Source organism: Helianthus annuus, chromosome 4 (assembly GCF_002127325.2).
Source record: "Helianthus annuus cultivar XRQ/B chromosome 4, HanXRQr2.0-SUNRISE, whole genome shotgun sequence".
In the NCBI taxonomy this organism is placed as follows: Eukaryota; Viridiplantae; Streptophyta; class Magnoliopsida; order Asterales; family Asteraceae; genus Helianthus; species Helianthus annuus.
In genome coordinates this window covers 107,858,478-107,883,153 of record NC_035436.2, presented here as the reverse complement: position 1 = coordinate 107,883,153, position 24,676 = coordinate 107,858,478, and the positions used below count along the sequence as shown (strand labels likewise).

Genomic DNA, 24,676 nt, shown 5'->3' with positions numbered 1-24,676 from the left:
TAGTGATACTCTGTTAGTCTATAAAAAACAATTAAAAATACTGGTAGCAAAACCGATGTTTTTTAGGTTTCGGTTCGGTTCACTACGGTAGCGACACGATATCCTTTATAAAAGATGCAAACCATCAGACAGAAACTAAAACTAAACTGATGTTCGTTTCGATTAGGTACGGTATGGTAACGATACGATGTTAGTTTATCAGAAGCAAAAACATTAAAAATATATACCGGTACAGATGTTGTTAGTCAGTTTCAGTTCGGTTTGGTACGGTAGCGGCATGTTATCCGTTTTCAGTAAATTTATATCACAATGTTAATAAAAATAAACATAGAACGCAAATGAACCTAACCGCTATCAGCTAAACAACATCGGTCCGATATCGATATTTATTCTTATGGTTTCGATCGATGTAAGGTTTTATATTTCGATTACTATAGCGAGTGTCGGTATCATAATAAACCGAACCGATACTGATCGAATTCCCGCCGCGAAGCGCGGGGAAAATCTCACTAGTTGTAATTATATCTGAGGTTTGATTTTTTCGGCTGTTACATATAAATTCAAAATTTCAAAAATAGTTCTATACATAAATAATTGATCCAAATTCAATACGTAAAAAAAATATATAAGTTTTGGTTATCTACTAGAATTATCATTTTTAATCTTTTAAAAATATAAAATAGACGCAATTAAAAAAAATTACACATTAAAAAGTTTAATTGTATTTGTTTAGAAACTTAGAGAAGAGTCCAATCAATAAAATTTGAAAAGATGAGAGTGTATTTGACAACACTCTTTATATTTTATCTAGTTAAAAAGCAGAGTTAATTACTGTTTTCGTCCCTATGGTTTGTCAAAAATCACTATTTCAGTTCATTTGTTTAAAAATTGCGATTTCAGTCCCTGTGTTTTCACTTTCGTAACCATTTCAGTCCATCTCGTAACCATTTTAGTCCCTGTACTTAACAGAATAATGGATTGAAATGGTTACGAAAGTGAATCCATAGGGACGGGAATGGGTAAGAAAGTGAAAGCACAGGGACTGAAGTTGCAATTTTTAAACTAATGAACTGAAATAGTGATTTTTGACTAATTAACTCTAAAAAGTAAATAAAACTTGAAGCATTGACCATTGACCGTTTGCATTCTATTCTAGTTCTAGTTCTAGTTCTAGAAACATAAAAACTCAACTCCGATAGCATTTCTAGAACGTTGACTCTGATGTGATTTTCGTCATACGAAGGCATCTGGTCGTGCTGCGAAATCACCAGGTTTTGGAGCGTTGACTTATCTGGTCTGTCGTCTTGATCGTTTACTCAAGAGCTTCATCATCATCATCATCTAGATTGATCAATATGGTGTGTTTCTTTCTCTATTCCACTTTCGAGTTTGATTTCTCACACTAACAAACATATTCATTCACTACATGTAGACAAGTAAGCTGCAGCTGTATTCTTTCTTCATGAGCAGTTGCTCTTTTCGTGTCCGCATTGCTCTCAATTTGAAAGGTTTTTTTAATTCATCAAACTGAATGTTATTTGACCACCTAATTACAGATGCTTAATTTCAATCTGTTGTTGTTTGTGTATTGCTGCTAACAGGGCTTGATTATGAATACAAGGCCATTAATCTGTTCAAAAACGAGCAAAGTCATCCTGGTAACCATTTAAATCTAGGGCTGGGCTTGCTTTCTATCTTCTTCTTCTTCTTCTGTTTAAAAACAAATTGCTATAATACTTTTGAGACAAAGTAAATCAAACTTGTGGATGAAAATCATAACCAACTCATGTAACAAAATAAAAATACTCATTTCAAGAAACTATTAGTAATTGAGTAAAATAATTGGCCGTTCACCTGGCGCTATACGCGTGCCTGTATTAGTATACAAGGAACTGAAAAGGGCCATACCCCGGTGCCACGCCTTAGGTGACAGGGGAGGGGGTGTGCCTTCAGTATGAAGGTCAATGGTCAATGCTGCAAGTTTCTAGAATGCGTACCGGAACGCCAGCCACTACAAACGGAAACACATTTCGGATTGATTAAAAACGTGTATTTACTAATTGGAACACCATTATAGTACACAATCGGGAACGGTCCAATTTAGAGATTGGGCTGACTCTGTACCGCGGTACACGGGTAGCCTGTGACTATGGATGGTATGAACTCCTTTTTTTTGTTGAAGGGGGGGTTAAAAATAGTAAAATGTGGCACAAGACCTATTTATATATTGTAACTTACTACTCCCTTTTGATCTTGTGTAGAGTATTTGAAGATGAATCCTATTGGGTATGTGCCTGCCCTTGTGGATGGTGACATAGTACTTGCTGATTCTTTTGCAATCATATTGGTTAGTAACTTCCTCATGGAAATGCTGTATTTGTATTCCCAAGCTTTTTTATTATTCTTCAATTCATATGATACAGTACCTTGAAGAGAAGCACCCTCAGCATCCTTTGTTACCTCGTGACCTTGCCAAAAAGGCAATAAATTATCAGGTAATATCATTTGGTTTCTTGTTCCCTAGTTCTCTCTAATACACACAGACACACACACTTGATGATGATTACACTGAAAGGCTAACCAATATAACAGTTATTCGCCAACATTCGTAAAGCTAAAACCACCTCTTTGTGTGATTGATGGAAGCCATTAAGTGAAGACCATGATGTTTGCGGCATTCACATGTATCAAAACAGTTGAACGTGCCAATCATGTGTCTGCAATAAAACGAATACTTTACATGGCAATATGATACTGAGATCTTCACTTTCTTAAAACCTTGTCAACATGCTTATTACATTTTTTAATAAATAGGCAATTTAAGAATACTTGTTTTGGCACATAAATATGTTGAATGCGGTTTTAGTAGTTATTAATGTGTACTGGTACCTTTTATGGTCGTAGATGCATAATCAAGGTTAAGTTTTGTGGCGAATTCTTACGTCTTCTTGGTATTTCTGAAGTCACATTCTTACAAAACTGTAGGTTGCAAATATTGTTGCTTCGAGCATACAACCTCTTCTAGCATTACCTGTTATGGTGAGTGAAATGTCTTTTGTTAATTCCAAATTCCATCACAATAATTTGCAACACATGAATTTGTATGTCTTTCATCATCCCAACTTGTAGAACTATATTGGAGAAAATGTTGGTGAAGATGCAAAAATTCAATGGGTTTATAAGCATGCTGCAAAAGGCTTTGCTGGTAAGTCGTTACTACTCGACTTTCTTTCCAGCCATTGATTGATGAAGGTTTAATAATAAAAAATGAACTAAAAGACGTGGCCTGTAAATTGCACGTATAGAGACAGAAAGTTTTATAAATCTCAAAAGCAATGTTTCTATGTATATCAAATAAATATTATTGTGTGATTAGTCGATAGGTATTAAACAGTTATTTAATATGCACAAAGTCAAAAGAGAAATGCAGAACAATATTGAATGCAATATCATGGAAAGATATGTGAACTTGTAGCAAAGAACGATCTTCGGTAGCTACATCAGAAATATGTTACGGCTGTACATTTTTGTGAAAATAATATCATGAATTTTTATTTCAAATGTAGGAGCTGATAGTAAGACTAGCTTTATCGTGCTACCACTGTACTGTTATTAATCTAAATTATAAGAGGTTTGCCTGATTGATGTAAACTAATGCAGCAGCTTTGGAGATCTTACTAAAAGATCACGCTGGGAAGTATGCAACTGGAGATGAAATTTACCTGGTATAAATTCTTTTACAAAATATCTAGTGTAATTATATATAGCGACGAACATTACATATGCAGGCTGATCTGTTTCTGGCTCCACAAATCATTAGTTTAAAAGAGAGATTCAACTTTGACATGGTATGCAGCTTCTCAACATAACTGTCCACACGTACTTCTGAAAGTATTATTTTTATTAAAGTAATAATTTTTAATTTAGTTTGTGAAATTTCGTTTGTACAGAGCGACTACCCTCTACTATCCAGGTTGTGTGAGGCATACAAGCAGGTACCTGCCATTCAAAAGGCCCTGCCAGAAAACCAGCCAGATTTTCCATCAACTGAAGGAAAAATCTAAAGGTACCATCTTAAAGTCCTACTGTCGAAAACTAAGTGGCCTTAAATCCGGATTAATACCTTTGAAAGCAAAATAGATAAGCCATTTGAGAAGAAAATGTAAAGTCATCTTGCTTGAAGCTCCGTTAACTTTCAATCATACATTATGTGAAGTAGTACGCATATGGTACCAACGTCTAAATATCTAGTCTATACATTGCTTGAAACTAATTGACTCAATTATTTTTTACTGAATTGATGAGTCGTTCAGCGAAAATTTTGGTATTTTTAAATGTAGATCTTAGGTTTTGATTTCGTTTGTAACTTTATTGAGTTATTTATTTGCTTCATAATTTCATTTTCTTTAAACAACTAACAAGTTATCACTTAATAACCATGTAATAAACTAACAAAGTAACACTTAAAGGTTACAGAGTATAGTATGACATTCAATTAGGAACTCAACCTACTAAAGAGTTATACCAATAGACAAATTAAGTATAAGAATTCTAATGTAAATAACCAAGTTAAATGATGTTTCGCATAACCTGCGAATTTAGATCAGGCAATTGTCAAACTGCTTGAGATTAAGAAGCATCAGACTGTCCAACGCAAATATTCTTCTGACTGAGAATATAAAGCTTACATAAGAAAGCTCAATTCAAAATATCAATTTTCAATTCAAAAATCAAATTGAGATGAAACCAACAAGTCACAAATAACAAGTTTAAACTAAATTGAAAAACCATTTTTTTTATTTTTATTTTTATTTCTATTATTTTGCCAATTCTTTTTAAACTAGGATAATGTTAAATTGGTATTGGGCTTAAACGTGGGGTGAATAAAAAATCAATAGGTGTTGGTGTCAAAAATTCTTGGGTGTCGTTTAGGTGATATGATATATATCATACATAAAAAATAAAAAATAAACTCATGGGCGTTGGAAGTTGCTTGTACACGAATTCGTGTTGATTCATTAAGCTATATGATGTAGTTTACACCTATTTTTCAGGTAAACTAATATGGGTTAACGTGACAACGAGTGACGATTATTCTTCAACAAATGTTAGTGTTTGTTTTATAAGGTTGCTATATGGTACTTTTTAAAGAATAATTATGTATGGAAGTTGTACACTTTGTGTTGGTTTGAATGATGATTTTGCTAAAGAATATGTCATATTGTAATACCATTATACGAGACTTTATCATTTTATTTTTTGCCTGTATCTATTAACTGATGAAGAGGGTGAAACTCGTGTGTTAATGTGTGTTATACTATGTATTTTAGTCAATGTTTTAAAAACTGGTATTTTAATCGTACCGGGTGGACATCAAGGCATATTATACTATTCGGGAGTTGTTTTGGGTTGAAAGATACCTTGGGAGTGCGAAAAACGTGAAAGAACGAAGTCTAGGGGGGCCTTCCAGTCATTTATTGAAAGTTGAAAGGTAGCCATAGATGGAATCAAAGAGGCGACGTAAGCTGTGGTCCCATGACCGTAGCCTACAGTCTAGTCAGGATGTGTAAAGAACTTCCAGCAGCTACAGAGCGTAAGATACGACCGTGGGGTGTAGCCTACGATTGAAGGAGACTTGGTTTATTAGCAAATGACAACCGTAACATATGGTTTGTGAACTGTAAGCTACGGCGAGAGTAATTGGCAACGCGTAGATTTGGTGTTTGAAGGGTATTAATAGGATTTAAAAACCCTAACTCAAGGACACACACCCTTGGACGAAAATTGGAGATACAAGGCCACACCTTTAGCATCTCTTCACTTTGATTCATCATTCCTCGCATCAAATCGAAGATTAAGAAGATGATATCAACCATGAATCAAGCGTGTGAAGATCAATCAACCGAGATGAGCGGCTAATATTTTAATGGTTTCCTCCGGATGGAGGATTCTTGTAAGTGAACGGTTTTTATGTGTTTGAAGTTGTTTGTGAACATGGTAATCTAAGCATTCGATGCTTTTTACCATTTGATTTGATTGACTGGTTGTAACGATCGATTTCATTTAAACTTTAGTTTTGATTCATTCAATTACCGAGAGTGCTAGTAATTGGGATATACTTGATAGGGATTAGGGTTGGTAATTTCAGTTGATTGCTTATATAATAACCTTCCGTTGTTTTACAATCGAAGTAAGTAGTCTTTAGGTAATCCTAACTTGTTAATTGAATTACACAATCGTGTCTATGTGATTGTTACAACTAAACACATAATTGACGTTTGCTTTGAATCTAAAATCCGGAGGAACCATTGTTTTCTCCAACTGTTTACAACTTATTCTAGTAATTCTTAGTTTAAATGAACAATCAAACAACCAAGTTTACATTTTTGCAACTAGTTTATTAGTACTTAATTCATAACACTTTCCAGCTTACCCTAGCTACCTAGGTTAATTACGTTTTTGCATGGCCCTTACAATAGTCATCAAAATGGCGCCATTGCCGGGGAGTCGTGCGCAAAGTATTTTGTGTCAAGAGTTTTAGAAAAATAGTTAAAAAATAATCCAAAAATAGTGTTTATCTCTTTTTGTTCAGAATTACGCTTGGGTTTATGTTATGCTTGTGCAGGTGAGTTTGTACATGCATGCATCATACTCGGAAATCCAGAAAGTCTTCACCGCTAGTATTCAATCCAGAAATCGAGAGGACAGTTCGGAAGACCCGAGTTATTCATAGAGAGAATAAAATTATGCAATCTCCAACAATTACATCAGAACCAATGGATACCTCAGAAAATCCAGATAAGCAAACAACTTCACAAGCTCAATTCTCACCAACTCCTACTCAACCATCGCCTAACACCACCAGACCATCCGAACCACTACCGCAATTCACCCAAACTACTACCCAAATTCCACCAATTCCACCGCCACTATTCCCTAACTTTGATAACCTACCACCACCATTGCCATATCAATCCTCATCTTCTCAACAACCACCCTTCACCTAACCAACTACCACTCAACACTCCTCACCATATGTGAGAATAGTTCAAGATGAGAACCCTATTCCACCGAACCAAAATCGAACCGTTAACATCGTGTATCATGAAGAATTGAGGTTGGTGCATCGATGGCCTGGTAAGTACTTTTCATCGCAATAGTAACACAAACCTTTCTCGCGACGTGCTTTAGCTTCTGCGTTTGAGATTCTGCGGGTGGGAGAAGGGCTAGGTAAAGCTAAAGTGGTGGTTGGGCCTGGGCCTAATATCCCAGCTGAATCGGTGGAAGTGAAACGGCCCACAGAAAAAGTGGTGGGGAAGCGGATGGGCTGGGACTGTTTTCTAGCGAGGCCCAATTTCTCTTATGCCATTCGTGACAACCCTATCGCATCTATGAGGGATCGAGGTTGCTTCATCTTGACTTCCAGTCTGACCTCATCCTTGAGACCCCCAATGTAACACGCCATTAAAAAGGCGTCAGAAAGTCCATCCACCTGATGTGACAACTTCTCGAAGGACTCCTGGTATTGTGCTACCGTTGTCGTATGTTTTAGTCGGGAGAGGGCTTCAGCCGGATTTTCATAATCTGTTGGCCCAAAGCGTGCCAATAACGCTTGAGAAAACTCCGCCCAAGTCATTGGCCCTTTAAGTTTTGTGAACCAACGGTGCCATTGTAGGGCAATACCGTCGACATGTATCGAAGCCAAGTTGACTTGTTCCTCCGGAGCAACACTTTGAAATTCAAAGTATTGGGAGGCCTGGTACAACCAACCGGTTGGGTCTCCTCCACTGAAACGAGGAAACTGAAGCTTGAGGTACGGTTTGGCCATATCACCAGAGAGGATGAGCTTGCCACTGGGACCTGGCGTGCCGTCGCGCCGTTCATGCTTGATGGTCTGGAATTCGTTCATCAACTGCTGGAACATGTCGTTAACTTTTGCGAATTGATCTTGCGTCTCCTGCTGGAACTGCTCGAGCGTTTTCTTGTCACGGGTTTCCATTGGATCATGATTGCTCTGATACCACTAATGGGGTCTGATCAATCAGATTCAACAGCTAGAAATTAAGAAGGAAAACAGAGAGAAATTTAGGAAGAGGATTTGGGACAATAAAGGAATACATATAAAGGAAACTGAAATTAACCACTACTCACATGGAGGAGATCATGGATCACCACTCCTTTATTTTAGGAACAACTCCTTGACACAGAAACTAAACATACTGAAACATAAACTGAAATAATAGGAAATAACATAATTGGAAATGACATAATTAATTTAGCATAAGGTCCCGTTGTAACGTTGGCCTCGGTACACATCATGCAATTGTTGAATCATCACGTTGTGAGGGTTCCACTGATACCATTTGTTAGCCTAGCAATGAGATAGAGAGGGAGTGTTTCAAATCCAAGCTAACCCTCTTATTAGCTTTAACCATAATCATAATAATAACAATTGAAAGAAATGTTAGTTGATGACTATGGCTTTTAAAATTTTAGTCCCTTCCATATTACAAATTGTCAACATTGGACTGAACTATTTTTCTTTCTTTATCTATCTAAACAAAATCTCCCTTCCTCCGCATTTCGCTCATGTATCAAGTTGTGACAGAAACATAGAATGATGAGATATTAAAGTGGAGTGGGAACTGCTGAAAGATTACTGAACAAAGTGGAAGTGTCTAGGGAGAACAGTCAAAACGGCCATCTTGGATGCAAGGAGCCAAAGGTATAAGCTGTTTAATTGTGTAAATGAAAAAAAAAAAATAAACATTTATTCCAAGTAAAATTGAGAAACCCAAAACCCAAGATGACTCTAAAGTCTAAACCTGGGTTGGCTCAACCGAAAAACAAAGGATCCAGCCGGAGTAGATCCAGATATTCCCAACCAAACTGGCGTGGTGTTTGGTTTTCTGATCAGTTCGTTCGTTCCATGTTTTCAATATCATGAAACCAATTTTTAGAAGCATCATTTGACACAATTTCTTTGTGTATGCTTGAAACTAAATGTATCACGTAGTAAAGGTATTACTTGGTTGGATGGAAGCTAAGTTCAGAGGGTTTATATGGTAAACTTGGATATGAGTTGGTAGGCATACATAGCTTAGTAAAGGTATAGGCAAAATAAATAACAATAGTCGGTTTCTGACAATAGAAACCAAAACCAAACAATAACAAAAATTTGAGTTTCATATAAACCGATCCCATCAAACCAAACTAAACCAAAACAAACTGTCTAATCTAAGTTGTTAAATATGGCAATTCATTACTCTTAAGAACTAGAGCAAAATTATTATTACAAACGCATTGAACAACACAAAATGGATTACAGTTTTGGCCCTACACACTTGAAAAAACAACCGTTATATACAAACAGCCCCCTTCCTATCTACATAACACCCCACATGTCTGTCAAATATTGCGTTCTCGTGGTTCAAGCCATGGAAATCCAAGAAAGTCAAACACTTCCTTTTCTGAGTTAAACTTCAAACTTGTGCTACCACTGACCTGTGCAATTGTAATTTCAGCCAATGTAGCATAAGAAATTAAAAAAAAAAGACTTTTCTTTTGCTAATTATTACCCTTTTCCCACCAGATCCGTGAGTTGCAGGGAAAAGCCCTGTATCATCTAGTCGGAACCCTTTGGATTCTGCAAGTATTCTCAGTCTGCAATGAAGGCGAAAGTTTAGATCCATTTACGATCTAAAAAAGAAAGGGGTTGAAAGTAACCAGAGTGTATGTTTGCCGCATACTATCTTCTGAAACGCATTCTTCCAGCAACTGGATTATTATTATTATAACTATATTGTTTCTGTAATAATATTTAAGGCCTTATTATACGCTATATTTTTTTTTAAATGAACAAAGTGTTCAGGTCACCCAACCCGACCCAGATCATTGTATTTCCCACAATTTTCCAAAGACTTGTACTGCTATCTCATTATTTGGCTCGTGTTATCTTATGAAGTGGAAGTATAATTCACAAAAGTCTTATGTCCTCAAGACGATTCATTTAGCAAGTCAACAACATACCTTCTGTTCACCACATCATTCCCCGTCCAATGTATAAGCCCAAAAGGATATATATCCTTTGGGTACACCTACAAGATGAGAAATGCGTCATACATATATAACAGTATTTCAAAGCGTGTGGTGTGTGTGCGTGTGTAACACGCCACGTCATTAAAAATGGACCAACATTGTGTACACATTTATAACTAGTTCAGCCTATAAATTGATTATACATCATATTGATACAAGAACCATTAATTATGCGGTACTTCATAGTCGGAAGTAAGAACATTATACCTTCAAATCAATGCGATGCCGGAGCTCACGACCAGGATAAGTGCAAAGACCAAAGTATGTATCAACTCCGGAATCAGTACCCTGTACAGCTTATAAAAGTTAGAAAATAAAGCCATATTCCAGCATAAATCATAGAAAAAAACAAACAATTTTAGCATGGCCGGCCCTGAAGGTGAGCGGGGAGGACCACCGGCCAAGGCCCGATATTTCGAAGGGCAAGCTATTTTTAAAAAAAAAAACTCGATATGTATATGTAAAAATAAATAAATTAATAGGGTATACCCATACAAACACCAACATAGGCCCACTTATAAAACTATTTTTATGGTTTAGATTAGTTACTAGCCCATTGGCATTAGGTTTAGACCTTTAGTGAGCCCGTTAAGGCCTAAGGGCACTTTTTTTCGAGCTCGAACAGGGTACATGAATTCTCAGGGCCGGCTTTTAGATCCTACTATTCAATACCACAAAACAATAAGTTTTAGGTTTTAGCAAGTTGAATTTTTTGTGATAACACCGACATATGGAAAAGATAAGACACACACACATACATATAGTACATTTTAAAGGGGGGCAATAAGAATTACCTGCTCGCTGTGAATACTGAAGACCAAATCCTCTCTCAAAAAGTTCATGCCTTTCAAATGATTTACATACTTGGGTAGAAAACCTATATGGCTACAAAACAAATCCATTCAGTTCTGAAGACCATACAGTAATGATTTAAATAAAAAAACAGAGACGTTAATTAGTAATAGTTTAGCTCGAACAATTCTACGGCGCAGAAGATTTTCCATGTTAATAAATTATTTCCCAGTATAAAAATGTGTTTACACCTATGGAATTAGAAACACTCGGTTATCCAGTCACCTTTACACAATTTTTTTTATTTAACAGTTTAGCATACAAAGCCAAAGCCAACATCTTTTTAGGTGAACCAACCAGAGATATTTTTATTTATTGTATTTTTTTTTCCTCCAAGATGCACATTAGATGCGGTTTCAGATCAGTTAAACTTGAGGCTGTCAACTAATAACCAAAGAGTTGTAATCCATCTATTAAAACAAATGATTTCGCAATGCAATTATATTATTACGTTATTAGATTTATCACCTTTTCCCATCAGGATGTGTAATTATAATGTCCATATCCCCGCAAGTAGCCTTCCCACGTCTGAATGATCCTCCACAAACAACACTCACCTGCAGTGTAAAGGAACCCAACATAACGCATAAACAGAAGTTGATGCCAGCCCTAAAAGCATTACTAAGAAATAGTGTGATAGAAACTCAGATTAATATAGACTAATGAACAGGACAGATTACAAGTAATACCCAATTCAAGAAGGGTGGGTTGATCTCCAACACAGGACTAATAATCGAAAATTACGGAACCAGAACAAAATTATACAAAGCTTACTACCATTAACAGCAGTTACTAAACTACTCTAGAGGTTTCCTGTGAACTGTTCTCACTATTTATCAGTTAATTGAATCAGCAGCAGCTGGGTCTGGGTTCTGGGTCAGCCAGTACCGGGTACGTGAAACAACAGGATTCAAGAGAAACTATAGGGTGACCGACTGGGCTCAATGAACAACAATAACCTCAACACTGAAACAACCATACATAGATTAAAACAAAGCTCAGTGTTTGGTTATACCATAAATCAAATGAACAAATAATGATTGAACTGATTACTTGGCCTCATAATGTAAATACACATCCATCAAGATATTCTCTGTTAATAAATTAACCTATGTTTTCAGAAAGATCAAGACGAATAGTAATATTATGTGATTATTGTTTGGTTCTTTTACTACTATACGTTATTCCTTTGTTATCCTATTTTTACTTATATATATTATATGAACATATGGTTAGCTTATTTCTGTTGCACTATATTACTAAACTAGGTTAGAATCCCATGTATTACACGGGTTGAATAAATATAATTTTAGATACTAAGTAACAAAAAACTTACATTCACACAGTCAATCGTCAATGTATGTTTTTGAAAAGATAAACTTTGATGTACTATGTACTTTTTATAACATTTTACTTTGTTTTTTTATTTATTATTAGGTTAGAAACTTGTGTATTACATAAGTTATAACATTTTACTTTGTTTTTTTATTTTTATAACATTTCACTACATAAGTTATAACATTTTACTTTATTTTTTTATTTTTATAACATTTTACTTTATTTTTTATTTAGTAATAAGTTCGAAACTTGTGTGTTGCACGTGGTTGAATCAATGAAATATTAAATAGTATTTAATAAGCATAAAAACAAAAGAAATAGTTAGGGAAAGAAATATTAACTAAATAAGAGATTAAAAAAGAGATAAATGAAAAAATAAAATAAAATAATTATATAGCAATAATCATTCAAATTAATATTAATAAATAATCCGTTATACTAAACAATATATACTGGTTCTACTATATGACAAAACGATCCATTTGTATTTATTATATGGATATATTATATACCAACTAGTATATATATAGACAAGTTATAACAAAGTGGCAAACTGTGTAATGCCAAATTGTCTAAATCATTTTAATTCTCTGTGGACTTTAACACACTATTTCTTGTGATGGTCTACTCAGTTGTTGGTCTCTCTTTCTTATTGGAATAGTCAAGACTCAAGAACCATGTAATTAGGGCATTACTAATAAAATTTTGGCTATCTCGGTAAGCTCAAGATATTTCTTAAATTTACATATTAAACTGAAAAAGGAATCATTACCATCTATCTGGTGACATATTGAAAAGCAATATACTAAAATAGAAGACCAATTTAATTAAAGTGTCCCACTAGAAATAACATAACAATCAGATATACTTTTAAGAATAAAAACTTACTCCAGGTAAAATATCTTCTGCAGCTCTCTGTAGCAAATGCTCCATCTCTTGTACCTATGTATACAATATCACCTAGACTTAATATTACTAGCCACTTTTCTAATGGTGGAAATTTTGAACTGTTTGTTAATTATTAATAATGAGCGAGTTGATTCAAGTTATGTTTGATCACTAACAAGTGAGAGAAAAAAAAAATAAATAAATAGATAAACAAAGAATCTTTAAAACAGAAGTGCTCAAGTGGGTAAAAGTCACCCAAAATGCACTTTTAAAAGCATAGAACTTTATAAATCAACATATCATTTATCAATATATCATATTACTATTAAAAATAATAAATTTCACCCACTAATGAGTTTTAAGAAGTCAACAAATTTGGAGATAAAGTGTTTTGGCTCAAACAGCCCATTTTGAAGTATAGAAATATGCTGGAGTATAGAAACCACAAAATCCAGACCTCATCTCGTGGTATCCTAGTTCTGATGTCTTCAAAATACTTCAACCCTAACCGCTGTGAATTTGTGAGTGTGGCATCATTTTTCAAATCATCAAGACTCCTGTGTCCTCTTTCATACAGTTTCAGTGCAGTCGCTGGACCAATCCCCCATACTTCCCCAAACAAGCTAATTGTTCGTACCTAGCACAAGTACGTACAACCAATCCAAGTATTAAACAAATGAAATATTTGCAATAACGAAAAAGAAACAGTGATGAAGAGTAAAATATTTGCAAAACCCACCTTTTCGTCACTCTCGAAGTGTTCCAACTTGGACAATTTCCCAGTCGTAACAATTTCTTGTACCTATAACAGAGTAGCACTGTCATCAGAACGTTATACACTGTTACGGATATGTTTCATTCTCAATCTATAACACAGGCCCTGAGAGAAGAACATAATACATTCAAAGAAAACCCATTTTTGGGCTAATTAATTTTAAGCATGCAGTGTTAGCGAACAGTCCAATACATAAACACACACTGGTATAGTGACATTTTTCAAATATGAAACCAATGATAATTCATTTGTTATTGCAATAGGTATTGCTGAGATACTAATTTCCATGTTAACAGTGCGTGTTTTGAGTTGTGTACTTGATTCCAAATGAGCAAGTATGGGTTGTTAACTCACTTGTTTTGGGTTGGTTTTCTTTCAGTAATTAACATATGCAAGTTTATGCATTAAATATGATGATGAATGGTCTACTTCAGGCCCTTTTCCAAACACTACAAAAAACGAAAGCAATGGCCGTACTGTGCGAGAGAAGTAGCAACACTCAGCCCTCAAAAAGTGGATCAGAAAACTCAACCATTGCAAAACAAAAGCTTTCTAATATAAAACGAAACTATTGAAATATAAGAACAGTCAACCTTCTTTCACATTCACTATGCATGTTGAAGATAGCAAGTCATACAAAATGAATGTCTACTTACATGATCCTGCATGGACTTCCCAATAGCGGGTAAGTCTTTGACTTGATCCACACTTTCAATGTTAAACGGCAGTCTTTCAATAACATTAATCGCCTTGTAATAACTGAAGGACCGCCGATCATCACCCAAAGCTGAGAAATTTAGTCACATGAGAAAGCACATCATGGAAATGTGCACAAAAAGAAAACAGACTTTACCTTACCTCTGTATATATTGATAAGCTTGCCAAATATTTCAGTAATATTTCTATTTAAATCAGGAGGATGATAATGCAAGGAAGCATTTTGTGCACCAACCTGAGTGTCAAACATAAAGCATGTCCAACATACTTGAAAGAGAAGCTTAAGCAAAAGCAAATTAATAGAAAGCAAGATGCCTTACAGAAGTCTGTTGACCATCAGTGTTGACTGGGCTAATGCTTGAAGGGCTTTCCGGGGATGAGCCTGAATCATTCAAGGATTTATCCTTGATTTGTGGACCGGGAGACGTTTTCAGCTTTTTAGAAAGGTGTAACTGAGGGTCACCAGATTTTGGCTCATTAGGCAACTGTATACTGTAGGATTCTTCGTTAACTTTCTCTCCAAGCCTCAAGCTGTCCTCCAACCACTGATAAAGAAGAATGGCCTGAATATCAATTTTCATAAACATTTGTTATTTGCCACAACTTTCAATTCACACATCATCAATTATGTAGTGACAAATACCCCTTTGAAGCGCTGTAATAGTTTGGGGCGAAATTTGAGGCCAAGTGAGGCGGAATCAGTTGCGAAGACGTGAGTGACATTCCGAGACAAACCTTCTTCTTCTTCTACTATGATTGCTCCCATCTGTACAAGCTTTTGCTTCCATATCTTCTCCACCACAAAATTAGAAGTATGTATGTATCTAAAGTCTAAAGAGCCAAGAGAGAGAAGAGCAAAACCTGCAGACGACGTCTCTGGACGCCGTTATCGACGAGGAAGACGACCATTCCAGAGAATATTCCATTAGGATCCGACCTTGCCTTTGGCGCCATTACTACCTGCACTTTCACCCCCAACCCATATGCCCTAGTCCGAGTTTCTTAACGAGTTGCCTTACTCTAACTTTTTTTTAATTTTAGGGGATGTTTGGCTAATTTTTTTAAACAACTTATAAAATAATAATAAGCTCCAAAATAATGTTTAGCAATGAGGGTATATGTGAGGGGAAAAAGCCACTAAGTCAATAAGGTGCTGTTTGTTTTTTTGGCCAGAAGCACTTCTGGCTACTTATGTCTGCGTCGCGCAGACGCGCGCAGACCTTTGGGTCCTGCAGCTTGTTTGTTTTCTCGCAGACCATTCATTAAAAAAGGTCTGCGAGACCTCTTCCCCACGCAGACATCAACCCGTGTCTTCTAACCTCTTCTCACCTCTTCTAAACACTCCTCTTCACATCACAGACCCCTTCTCCTCACCTCACCTCACCTGCTGCCACCATCACACCCTCCCACCCGCTGCCACCCTCCCACCTGCTGCCACCATCCCATCGTCGCACCCCATCCCACCGTCGCACCTCTCCCACCTGCATAAGCCCACCACCACCGCCACCTGATACATCACCACCACCATCATCATCGCTGCTACACCGTCCACCACCATCATCATCGCTGCTACCCCGTCCACCACCATCATCATCGGAGACCGTAGAACAAAACCCCCAAATCGAACAAAACCCCCAAATCAGCGGTGGTGGGTTTTGATGTTCTTGGCGGTGGTGGAACGACGAAGGCGGTGGTGGTGGTTGCAACGGGGGTGGGTGGTTGTGGTTGTGGTGGTAGATGAAGGCAGACAGGGGTGGGTGGTTGTGGTTGTTCTTGGCGGTAGATGATGGCGGTGGTGCTATGGCGGAGGTGGTGCGGTGGTGGTGGTGCTATGGGCGATGGTGGTGACAGATTGTAGAGAGAGAGTTTGTAGAGAGAGAGAGTTCAAGGCAGAGAGAGAGAGTAGTGGTTTGTGTGTGTTTGTGTGTGAGAAAAGAAGAGAAGGGTTTTTGTAGAAAAAAAAACAAACCTTCTTCTCGTTGCAGACTGCAGACATTTGGTCCACCTCTTCTCTTGCAGATGCCTGCAGATGTGGTCCGCAGACTGCAGACCTTTTCCTACAGAAAAAACAAACAACACCTAAGTCATTTTTATACTGACTTTTCCAAAAAGCTAATAAGTCAATAAGTTGTTTCAAAAAGCTTAGCCAAACATTAATAAAGTCAAATGCTAAAAATCATTAAAATACATAATTCAAACTAAACAAAATCCTACCACATTTTTTAAAAACAAATAAAAACCTACAAATCCAGTAAATGGCTTTCCATATTCCTTCTTTTTTCATTGGTTTCCTTTTTCTCGGTCTAACATTACGTAGACGTATAATTTAAGCCAACATTTCTTCCTTTTCGAGAATCCAATCAACCCGCAAGGCCCGATTCACGAATTTCCCCTTTTTCTTGCCTTTACCTTTTCTCACATCCTCCTTTACAAGCTCATCACTTGCATTTCTTCCAAGTTAGTGTAAATGCACTTGGGTGATAAGCGTAGGATTTCCACATGTTTTAGGGCCTGAAATGTAACTTGTATGAGAGTCCAATTTACATGTTTATATCCAAGTTTATTATACATTTGTAGTGGGTCCGGATTAAGGTATGTCCCTTAGTCTGAATTTATGTGTAGTATGAATATATCTGAGTTTATGTTAACACATGTATAATCCGGAGATGATTTAGTCACTTGTTCGAGTTTATGCTAAGTTAGATAGTCCGGATTTGAGACATTTGTGTCTAAATCCGAGTCTGTTATGTGTTGGGCTTTGGGCCCTTTTGTATCCGAACATGTGTGTCCGGATGTGTCTTATATAAATACCTTAATGGATAATGACAAGACTAGCAATTCTTTTGTGGAAAGTTTGTGTGCCAAGAAAACCCTAATCATTTATGTGTGTTTTGTCTGGCGGCTACTGTGTATGACGTCACTCGTCTTCTTCTGAGAATACTATGCGTATTCTCAGATCATTCTCATTCTTCTTGTTCTTGATCCAATCTCTACAATGGTGATCACTAGGTGGATTTCGCACACCTTGTGATTGTGTTTTTGAGTGAGGATCTAGGTTTAGGTGACCTTACAAATGGTATCAGAGTAGTGTGCTCATACTACTGTAGGTGTTTTGGTTTGAAGGTTTAGAGTGAGAAAAATCACTTTTTGATTGGGTTTTAGGGGTTGTTTGTTGTGTTTTCTGTGTTTTCATCATTTATTCTTGAGTTTATTGAGTTTTGATGATGGATTTTGATTAGAATAGAGCTTTTAGGTTAGATCATCATCTGGGGTTTTACAGAGGTTTTTGTCGATCTTGTTGGGAATGGATAGAATGGGACATAATCTTCTTTCTGCTATGATTGGTTTAACCTTCAATAAGCCGTACAACTTTTCTTTGATGATTCTTTAGGATTTTCAGACTCATCTCGGTTTTCGTGCTAGAGATAAACGGTTGATGCTGCTATATCCACGCTTTCTTATGCTTATTTTTCATCACTTAATACCAAATCTTCCTTTCGGTATTCATTTTCAAGCTTATGCTCAAGATCCTATGCATAAGCGTATTTTGAAAGATTGTAAAACTGCAAATGTGACAATTCATGTTGATGTTCTTCCTTTAGTCCATCCACTACTTGGTGCAATTGCGTAGGAGCATAACTACAATCCTGAAACCGATCAGACTTGGATTAACATCAGGAATGGAGTTGCTCAATTGTTTGGTGCCGGTGATGATGATGGTGCTCCTCAGTAGCCTGTACAGCAACCGGTGGTTGTTTAACTGCATGTTGATCTTCAACAACCACCGCCTATCGAACCTGTTGTTGAACCTGTGGTTGCACATATAGCTATTGAAGAGCTGGTAGTGGAAGAGCCGGTAATTGAAATGCTAGAAACAGAGACTGTTAGTGTTAGTCAACCGATTGATGATGTTCCTGTTCTCAGTGAGCTGGTTGATGTTATTCCCTAACTAACGAATTTGAGCAATTAAAAGAATAAAAAAAGGTTGTTCAAGGTTTTCATTCACTTTTTAAGATCAAAGGAGGAGAGGACTTAAAGATCTAGCATACAATAGATTGCTTTAATGATTCTTACTGAGTTAGATATTTATATTTTTTGTTTTCCTTAATCTTTGTCATGTTTTCAATGAAATCTTGTCATTTAGTTATGTCTATGGCTAGCTAACCGCCTATAGCCGGGTAGGTAGGATAAAAAAAATCTAGTCTTTTGTTTAGTTGAGTGATTTTGTTTATGAAGGTATGATTTTAGATAAGTGTTTGCCATTGAACTTGTGTTATGTCCATGTATTGATCTTTGGATGAGTGTGTGTGGATAATATAGGTCTTTTTATGAGGTTATGCATGTTTGATCTGATTAATCTATCTCTGAGTTATATATCGATCGCTAACTTAGGGCTTGAAACTTAGTAGGTTATAGATGAATTTGTCCAAGGGTTGGTAAAATATATGGGCTACCTATGGGAAGAACTTGAATACAAGAGTTGGAAATTAGTTAGAGTTTACTTGAAACTGAGTCATATAGATAGTAAATCGTTCAGTTCATAAAATCTATATTAACTAAACAATAAAAGAGCCTTTGAATCATGAGGGATATGTAAATTACTTAGCTACATAAAATCAGATAGTTTAGGTGTGTCTATAGCTTAAGTATTCGGGGTTATGTGGTCAACCTGGTAGGGTAATGATCCTTTAGCACTTCACACCTCATTAATGGTTTCTATTATAATGAGTTTTTTCAAAAGTATTTAATCTGACAACTTTGCAAAAGTACTAGGAGGATTCTGGTCATGACTTCTATTCTTTCTTACATTGATTTCATAAAATTATTTCCAGAGTTTCCAAATCACAGCTACATAGGTTGGATATTATTCAAGGGTTTAGTATTAATAGCTTTTGTGTCCTAGGATTGATATTCGGTAACTTACCTGAACTACGCTATACTATGATAGCTACGCTTGCCTGTTACGTGTGTAGTTAGTATTATTAGGTTTTTTTTACCTTCAAACTGGTTTGTACGTGTTTCATATTTTATATGCTACTATCTAAGCATGTCAGTGACAATCTAGAAAATTCTACCATTTGCATTTTGATATGCATGGCCATACTAAGCTGATCTAGAGCCATCTTCTAGGCAACCCTCTTTGTAGACTTTTCAAGTGTTTTCTATGAAACCTTTACCCGGCTCCATCTTCTTCATTTCATCTAACACACATCACCACCCCCATACCCATTCGTCGCCACTCCTTCTCTGACCACACATCTGCAGCCACATAAATACATAATCAAACCTATGTCAACCCATACATCTGTCACATATAAACGACCACTCCGACGGAGGAAGGTGTTTTATGTCTGATATCCAAAGAAGGTGATTAAGGATTTGGTGAAAGGTTATAAGTCTAACAGTGTTGCATGTGCTATTTTTTTTCCTATGACAGGAGGTTGGGGATTCTTGACATGATTCTGGTTAATTCTGTCAGCGACAACGAGAGTAGATTTTTGTGTGGTTCTGAAAGGTGAGCGAGAATGGTGTATTTTGCCTTGAAATGTGATTCCGTGAACCAACATTCCTTCATTTTTCATTGATGGTTTTCCCGTCCCTCACGTTGTCGGCAATCGCCAACAACACATCCAACAACCACCTCTATGCTGGTATCCATCACCTCTGTATCTACCCCAACCATCTCACCTCAAGGACACCCTTCAGCCACCACCACCCCCCCCCCCCTAAAAAAACACTATTTCCTATCCTTCTCTTTTTCCACATCATGCTTTCATCCAGATCACCTTCATCCCTGTTCAATCTCTCTTTTCTTGATTCCTTCAAACCCTAGAATAAACCTATTTAGAAGCGTTGTTGGTGGCTAGTTTATGGTAAACAGTGCTGGGAACACATTGAAGAAATAGAGTAGGGGGCTCTCACAAGTCTAATAAATTTTAATAATTAATTTATGTAAGAATAAATAAATAATATATTTATTTATATATGGCCATTATAATCATTTACATTATATGGATCAAAATATATAATAATCCATTAAATAATTAGTTGGTAATTGTTGATGGGCCTTATTACCATTATTAACTAATTAGGGTTTCCTCCTGGGTGCATATATAAGGAGACTTATGTTGAGGTTCTAGGGTTAGACACATAACCTAATTACTCTCATAACATCAATCGACCTCCTCTCATAACCGATTCCCCTTTATCGGTTTCATCATCACCATCATTAGATTGCACCCTAAGGAGGAACCAGATCAAGCTGACAACTATGTCAAACACTGTTGCTGCGTCTCCATCTGGATTCTCTGCTGGCCTGTGCTGATGCAATCAGGTATGTTTTCATGTTTTCCATTATGCCTAAAACAGAACTGACCAACATGTGGTATCAGAGCATATGTTGATTAGTCAGTTCTGTTTTCGTATCCATTATTCTGGGATTGAAATCTGGAAAACAGAGTTTTGAAAACTTAATAAAATTTAAAAGTTTGTTTCGAGACCAAGTATCTCGAAACCCTGTTTCGAGTTTTTCTTCATAAACAATTTCGGATCTTATGTTTTGATGTCTTATAAATATTCCGAAATTATAACCTATTAATTCACCTTTCCGAAATCATTAAAATAACAGATTTCGGGTTCCAGAATTTATGTTTTAATTTTTTTAGGGTTCATCATGTTCTTAGAAAAATTCGAAATTCCTTTATGTTTTGGAATGTAATTAGGATTATTGAGTGTTTTTTCCTGTTTTGATCCAATTTTATCATCTAAGTTTATTCGAAAACTGTTAATTGATAATCAGGTAAAATTTTCGAAATATTTTGACAAAATTAGATCATCATTAAAACAGGAAACCATATCTCAAAAACCTTAGAATTCGAATTTCCAATTATTATCACTAACAGCTGTAACAGGAAGTTTCGAGACCCCTTTAACGAGCCGAGACCAAGATCTCGATTCGAGACCACACGAACTCGACTCGAAATCATAAGTGTTCACAAATGTTTATAACTCGAGACAACGATTTCGACTCGAGATTATAAGGTCTCGACTCGAGACCACTGAGGTTTCGACTAAGGGCTTCAATCTTTACAACTCGAGACAAAGGTCTCGACTCGAGACCATAAGGTCATAACTCGAGACCATAAGGTTGCAACTCGAGACCATAAAGCCACAACTCGAGACCATGGTTGCGACTCGAGACCTCATAAGGAGTCTGAGATCTCATAATTCACAGCAGTCGATGTCACGACCCCCGACCCACCCTGGACGGAATCGGGTGTCGTGAGCAGTCCCGTGGTACCGGTGATTATTTTTATTTTGAAAAAAAAACATTGCAGCGGAAATTTCATCAGGACCGTGAGTTAGGAAAAATATCAGAGTTTAAAAACACCGGATTTTATTTATTAAATAGATGGGATAAACCCATGTTTTATAAAGGTAGCTTTTAATATAAAAACGATATTTCTTAATTTTGATTTAATTAATGAAATAAGCCACTTCTTGAAGTCCTTCAGTGCTGGATCTAATCCTTACTCCAATCTACTGTAATTACCTGAAACGCGTTTTAAAAAGGTTTTGTCAGCGGGAAATACTGAGTGAATCATTCTGTTTTCTAAAACGACCCGTTAGTTATAATTTACAGTATTAAGAGCGATTACAATGTTTCTATCAACCAATTATCAAGAATGGGTATTTGTCACTCGATTCATTTCTGTGACTGTGGTCATACCACTATTGGGTCCCGTTGCCCTAATAGTGACGGTGTACTCACACAGAGTAATAATAACTCACATAGAGTAATATTCACTCACATAGAGTGATAGTAATGTGCACAATACCCCACATACCAGCTGTAATTTGGTGATTACAAAGACTTAATCCCTGTAATTATAACTTTGAAAATAATTTGAGGTATTGTAATACTTACTCACAAACGGTGAGAAAACAATTTAAAAAGAAGAATGACTCACATTGCAGATTAACGAGCAATAGATATAAGCCTACTGATTATCCTTGATTAAACCTAATTTAACACAATGCACACACACAGGTTAGTAACTAATACAGCAATTACGTCAATTCACGAGATTAAACCTTCACAACGATTAATCAGTGCAATACTCGATAATTCAATCGGATTCACAACGAATAACAGAGCATAGTCCGAATTCGAACAGCACTCTAATATTCACGTCGAAATCACGACGAATAATCAAAGTACAAGCTCAATTGAGCAGCACCTGGACTATCATTGGATAGTTATAATCGATCGGACGTTGAATCGTAATAGCGATCGAGTTATTACCCTGATTGCGGCAGCGTTTCGATAATTGTGTGTGTGTGTTGGACTGTTTCTGTGATAACTTGATCTACGTAACTCGGATTTACGTCGTTCTAAAGACAGAATTCAAGTCCCAACCCCCTCTATTTATACCCGAAATTTGACACCGTCGCGTAGCGCGAGGGGTACCCCCTATAGGTGTCGCGCTACGCGAGTGGTAACCTATGTTCATAGGGTAGCTACGTGTGTAACTAGGCTTGCTGTGTCGACAGTTTTTCAATTTTCGAATTTGATAGAGAGTTATGAAGATAATTGTTGGCTAGGGTTTATCCCCCCCCCCCTGAGTTTTAGGGGCCCTGATCCTGATTCTAATTGTTCTGGAAATTTTAGGGTTAGTGCAGAATTACTTGGGTTTCTTAATTAGGGTTTCCTTAATAGCTAATTACCATCCTAATTATGGATTTTAGTGACAGTTGTTACATCCTCCCCACCTTAAGAAAAATCTCGTCCTCGAGATTTACTAGAATAGATGAGGGTACTTTCGCTTCATTTCCGTTTTCCAGTTCCCAAGTGTATTCTGGCCCTCTCTTTGAATTCCACTTGACTTTGACCAACCCAGTCGTTTATGCTTGAGGAATTTTGACTTTTCGATCTTCGATAGCCAATGGTTTCTCTATGAATTTTAATTTTTTTATTTACCGCTATATCTTGAAGAGGTATTACCAGGGATTTGTCTGATAGACATTTCTTGAGATTGGATACATGAAATACATCATGTACTCCAGCCAATTCTTCTGGTAGTTGTAACCGATAAGCTACTGGTCCTATTCGTTGAATCACAGGGAATGGTCCAACGTATCTCGGACTTAGCTTTCCTTTCTTACCGAATCGTACTATACCTTTCCAAGGAGAAACTTTTAAGAGTACCTTATCTCCTACATGAAATTCTAAAGGTTTACGATGATTATCTGCATAGTTCTTTTGACGATCTCGAGCTGTTTTCAGTCTTTCCTTGATTTGAGTTATTTTATCAGGGGTTTCTTGTACAATTTTAGGATCTGATAATTAACTTTCTCCTATTTTTGCTTATCAAACTGGGGTTTTGCACTTGCGTCTGTACAGTGCTTCGAATGGGACAGTTTCGATACTTGAATGATAATTATTGCTATAGGAGAATTTAATTAAGGGTAAGTGGTTATCCTACTTGAATGGTTATTACATATGCTCGCAGCATGTCTTCCAAGGTTTTGAATGGTTCTTTTACTTTGTCCGTCTGTTTTGGGGATGATAAGCTGTACTTAAATTTAGTCGTGTTTTCATTGCTATTTGGAAACTTGTCCAGAAATGAAAAGTGAAACGACTATCTCTGTCCGATACAACGGAGAGTGGAACTCTCTGTAAGGATACTGTTTCATCTATGTACAACTTGGTTAACCTTTCTATGCTAAAGGTTTCTTTCATAGTTTAGAAGATGAGCTGATTTGGGTAAATCGATCCATGATTACTCAAGTCGCTTTATTACCTTTTCTGGTTTTGGGTAACTTAGTAACAAAATCTATTGTTAAGAGTTCCTATTTCCATATAGGCATTTCTAATTGTTGGAGTAATCCTGAAGGTTTCTAGTGCTCTGCCTTAACTTGTGAACAAGTGAGACACTTAGATACATGACTGGCTATGTCCATTTTTATTCCTATCCACCAAAAGTTATTTCTTAAATCTTGGTATAT

At 36.5% G+C, this 24,676-nt stretch overlaps 2 protein-coding genes across 4 annotated transcripts; one reads left to right on the top strand and one right to left on the bottom strand.

Moving 5' to 3' along the window:
* Positions 1-1,186: 1,186 nt before the first annotated feature.
* Positions 1,187-5,250, top strand: LOC110918776 (glutathione S-transferase zeta class). 2 transcript variants are annotated; one of them, XM_022163063.2, is made up of 11 exons: positions 1,187-1,358; positions 1,433-1,508; positions 1,602-1,658; positions 2,262-2,347; positions 2,424-2,495; positions 2,986-3,039; positions 3,130-3,205; positions 3,664-3,725; positions 3,789-3,848; positions 3,951-4,066; positions 5,055-5,250. In XM_022163063.2, exons 1-10 carry the CDS (start codon positions 1,356-1,358, stop codon positions 4,062-4,064), a joined length of 660 nt encoding a protein of 219 aa, XP_022018755.1. In that variant the 5' UTR covers positions 1,187-1,355; the 3' UTR covers positions 4,065-4,066; positions 5,055-5,250. The 2 variants fall into 2 exon arrangements, with proteins under 2 accessions (XP_022018755.1, XP_022018754.1); XM_022163062.2 differs by having other exon boundaries at positions 3,661-3,725.
* Positions 5,251-9,168: 3,918 nt separating this feature from the next.
* LOC110918775 (DNA polymerase lambda) lies at positions 9,169-15,690 on the bottom strand. Of its 2 annotated transcripts, none has more exons than XM_022163059.2 (14): positions 15,530-15,690; positions 15,312-15,458; positions 14,989-15,231; positions 14,810-14,903; positions 14,608-14,738; positions 13,916-13,978; positions 13,634-13,813; positions 13,177-13,230; positions 11,419-11,507; positions 10,893-10,983; positions 10,306-10,386; positions 10,030-10,097; positions 9,579-9,663; positions 9,169-9,504 (listed from the first exon to the last, which is right to left on the bottom strand). In XM_022163059.2, the coding sequence occupies exons 1-14, from the start codon at positions 15,620-15,622 to the stop codon at positions 9,409-9,411; spliced, it is 1,515 nt and encodes a 504-aa protein (XP_022018751.1). In that variant the 5' UTR covers positions 15,623-15,690; the 3' UTR covers positions 9,169-9,408. The 2 variants fall into 2 exon arrangements, with proteins under 2 accessions (XP_022018751.1, XP_022018752.1); XM_022163060.2 differs by having other exon boundaries at positions 14,989-15,213.
* Between the last annotated feature and the right edge of the window lie 8,986 nt (positions 15,691-24,676).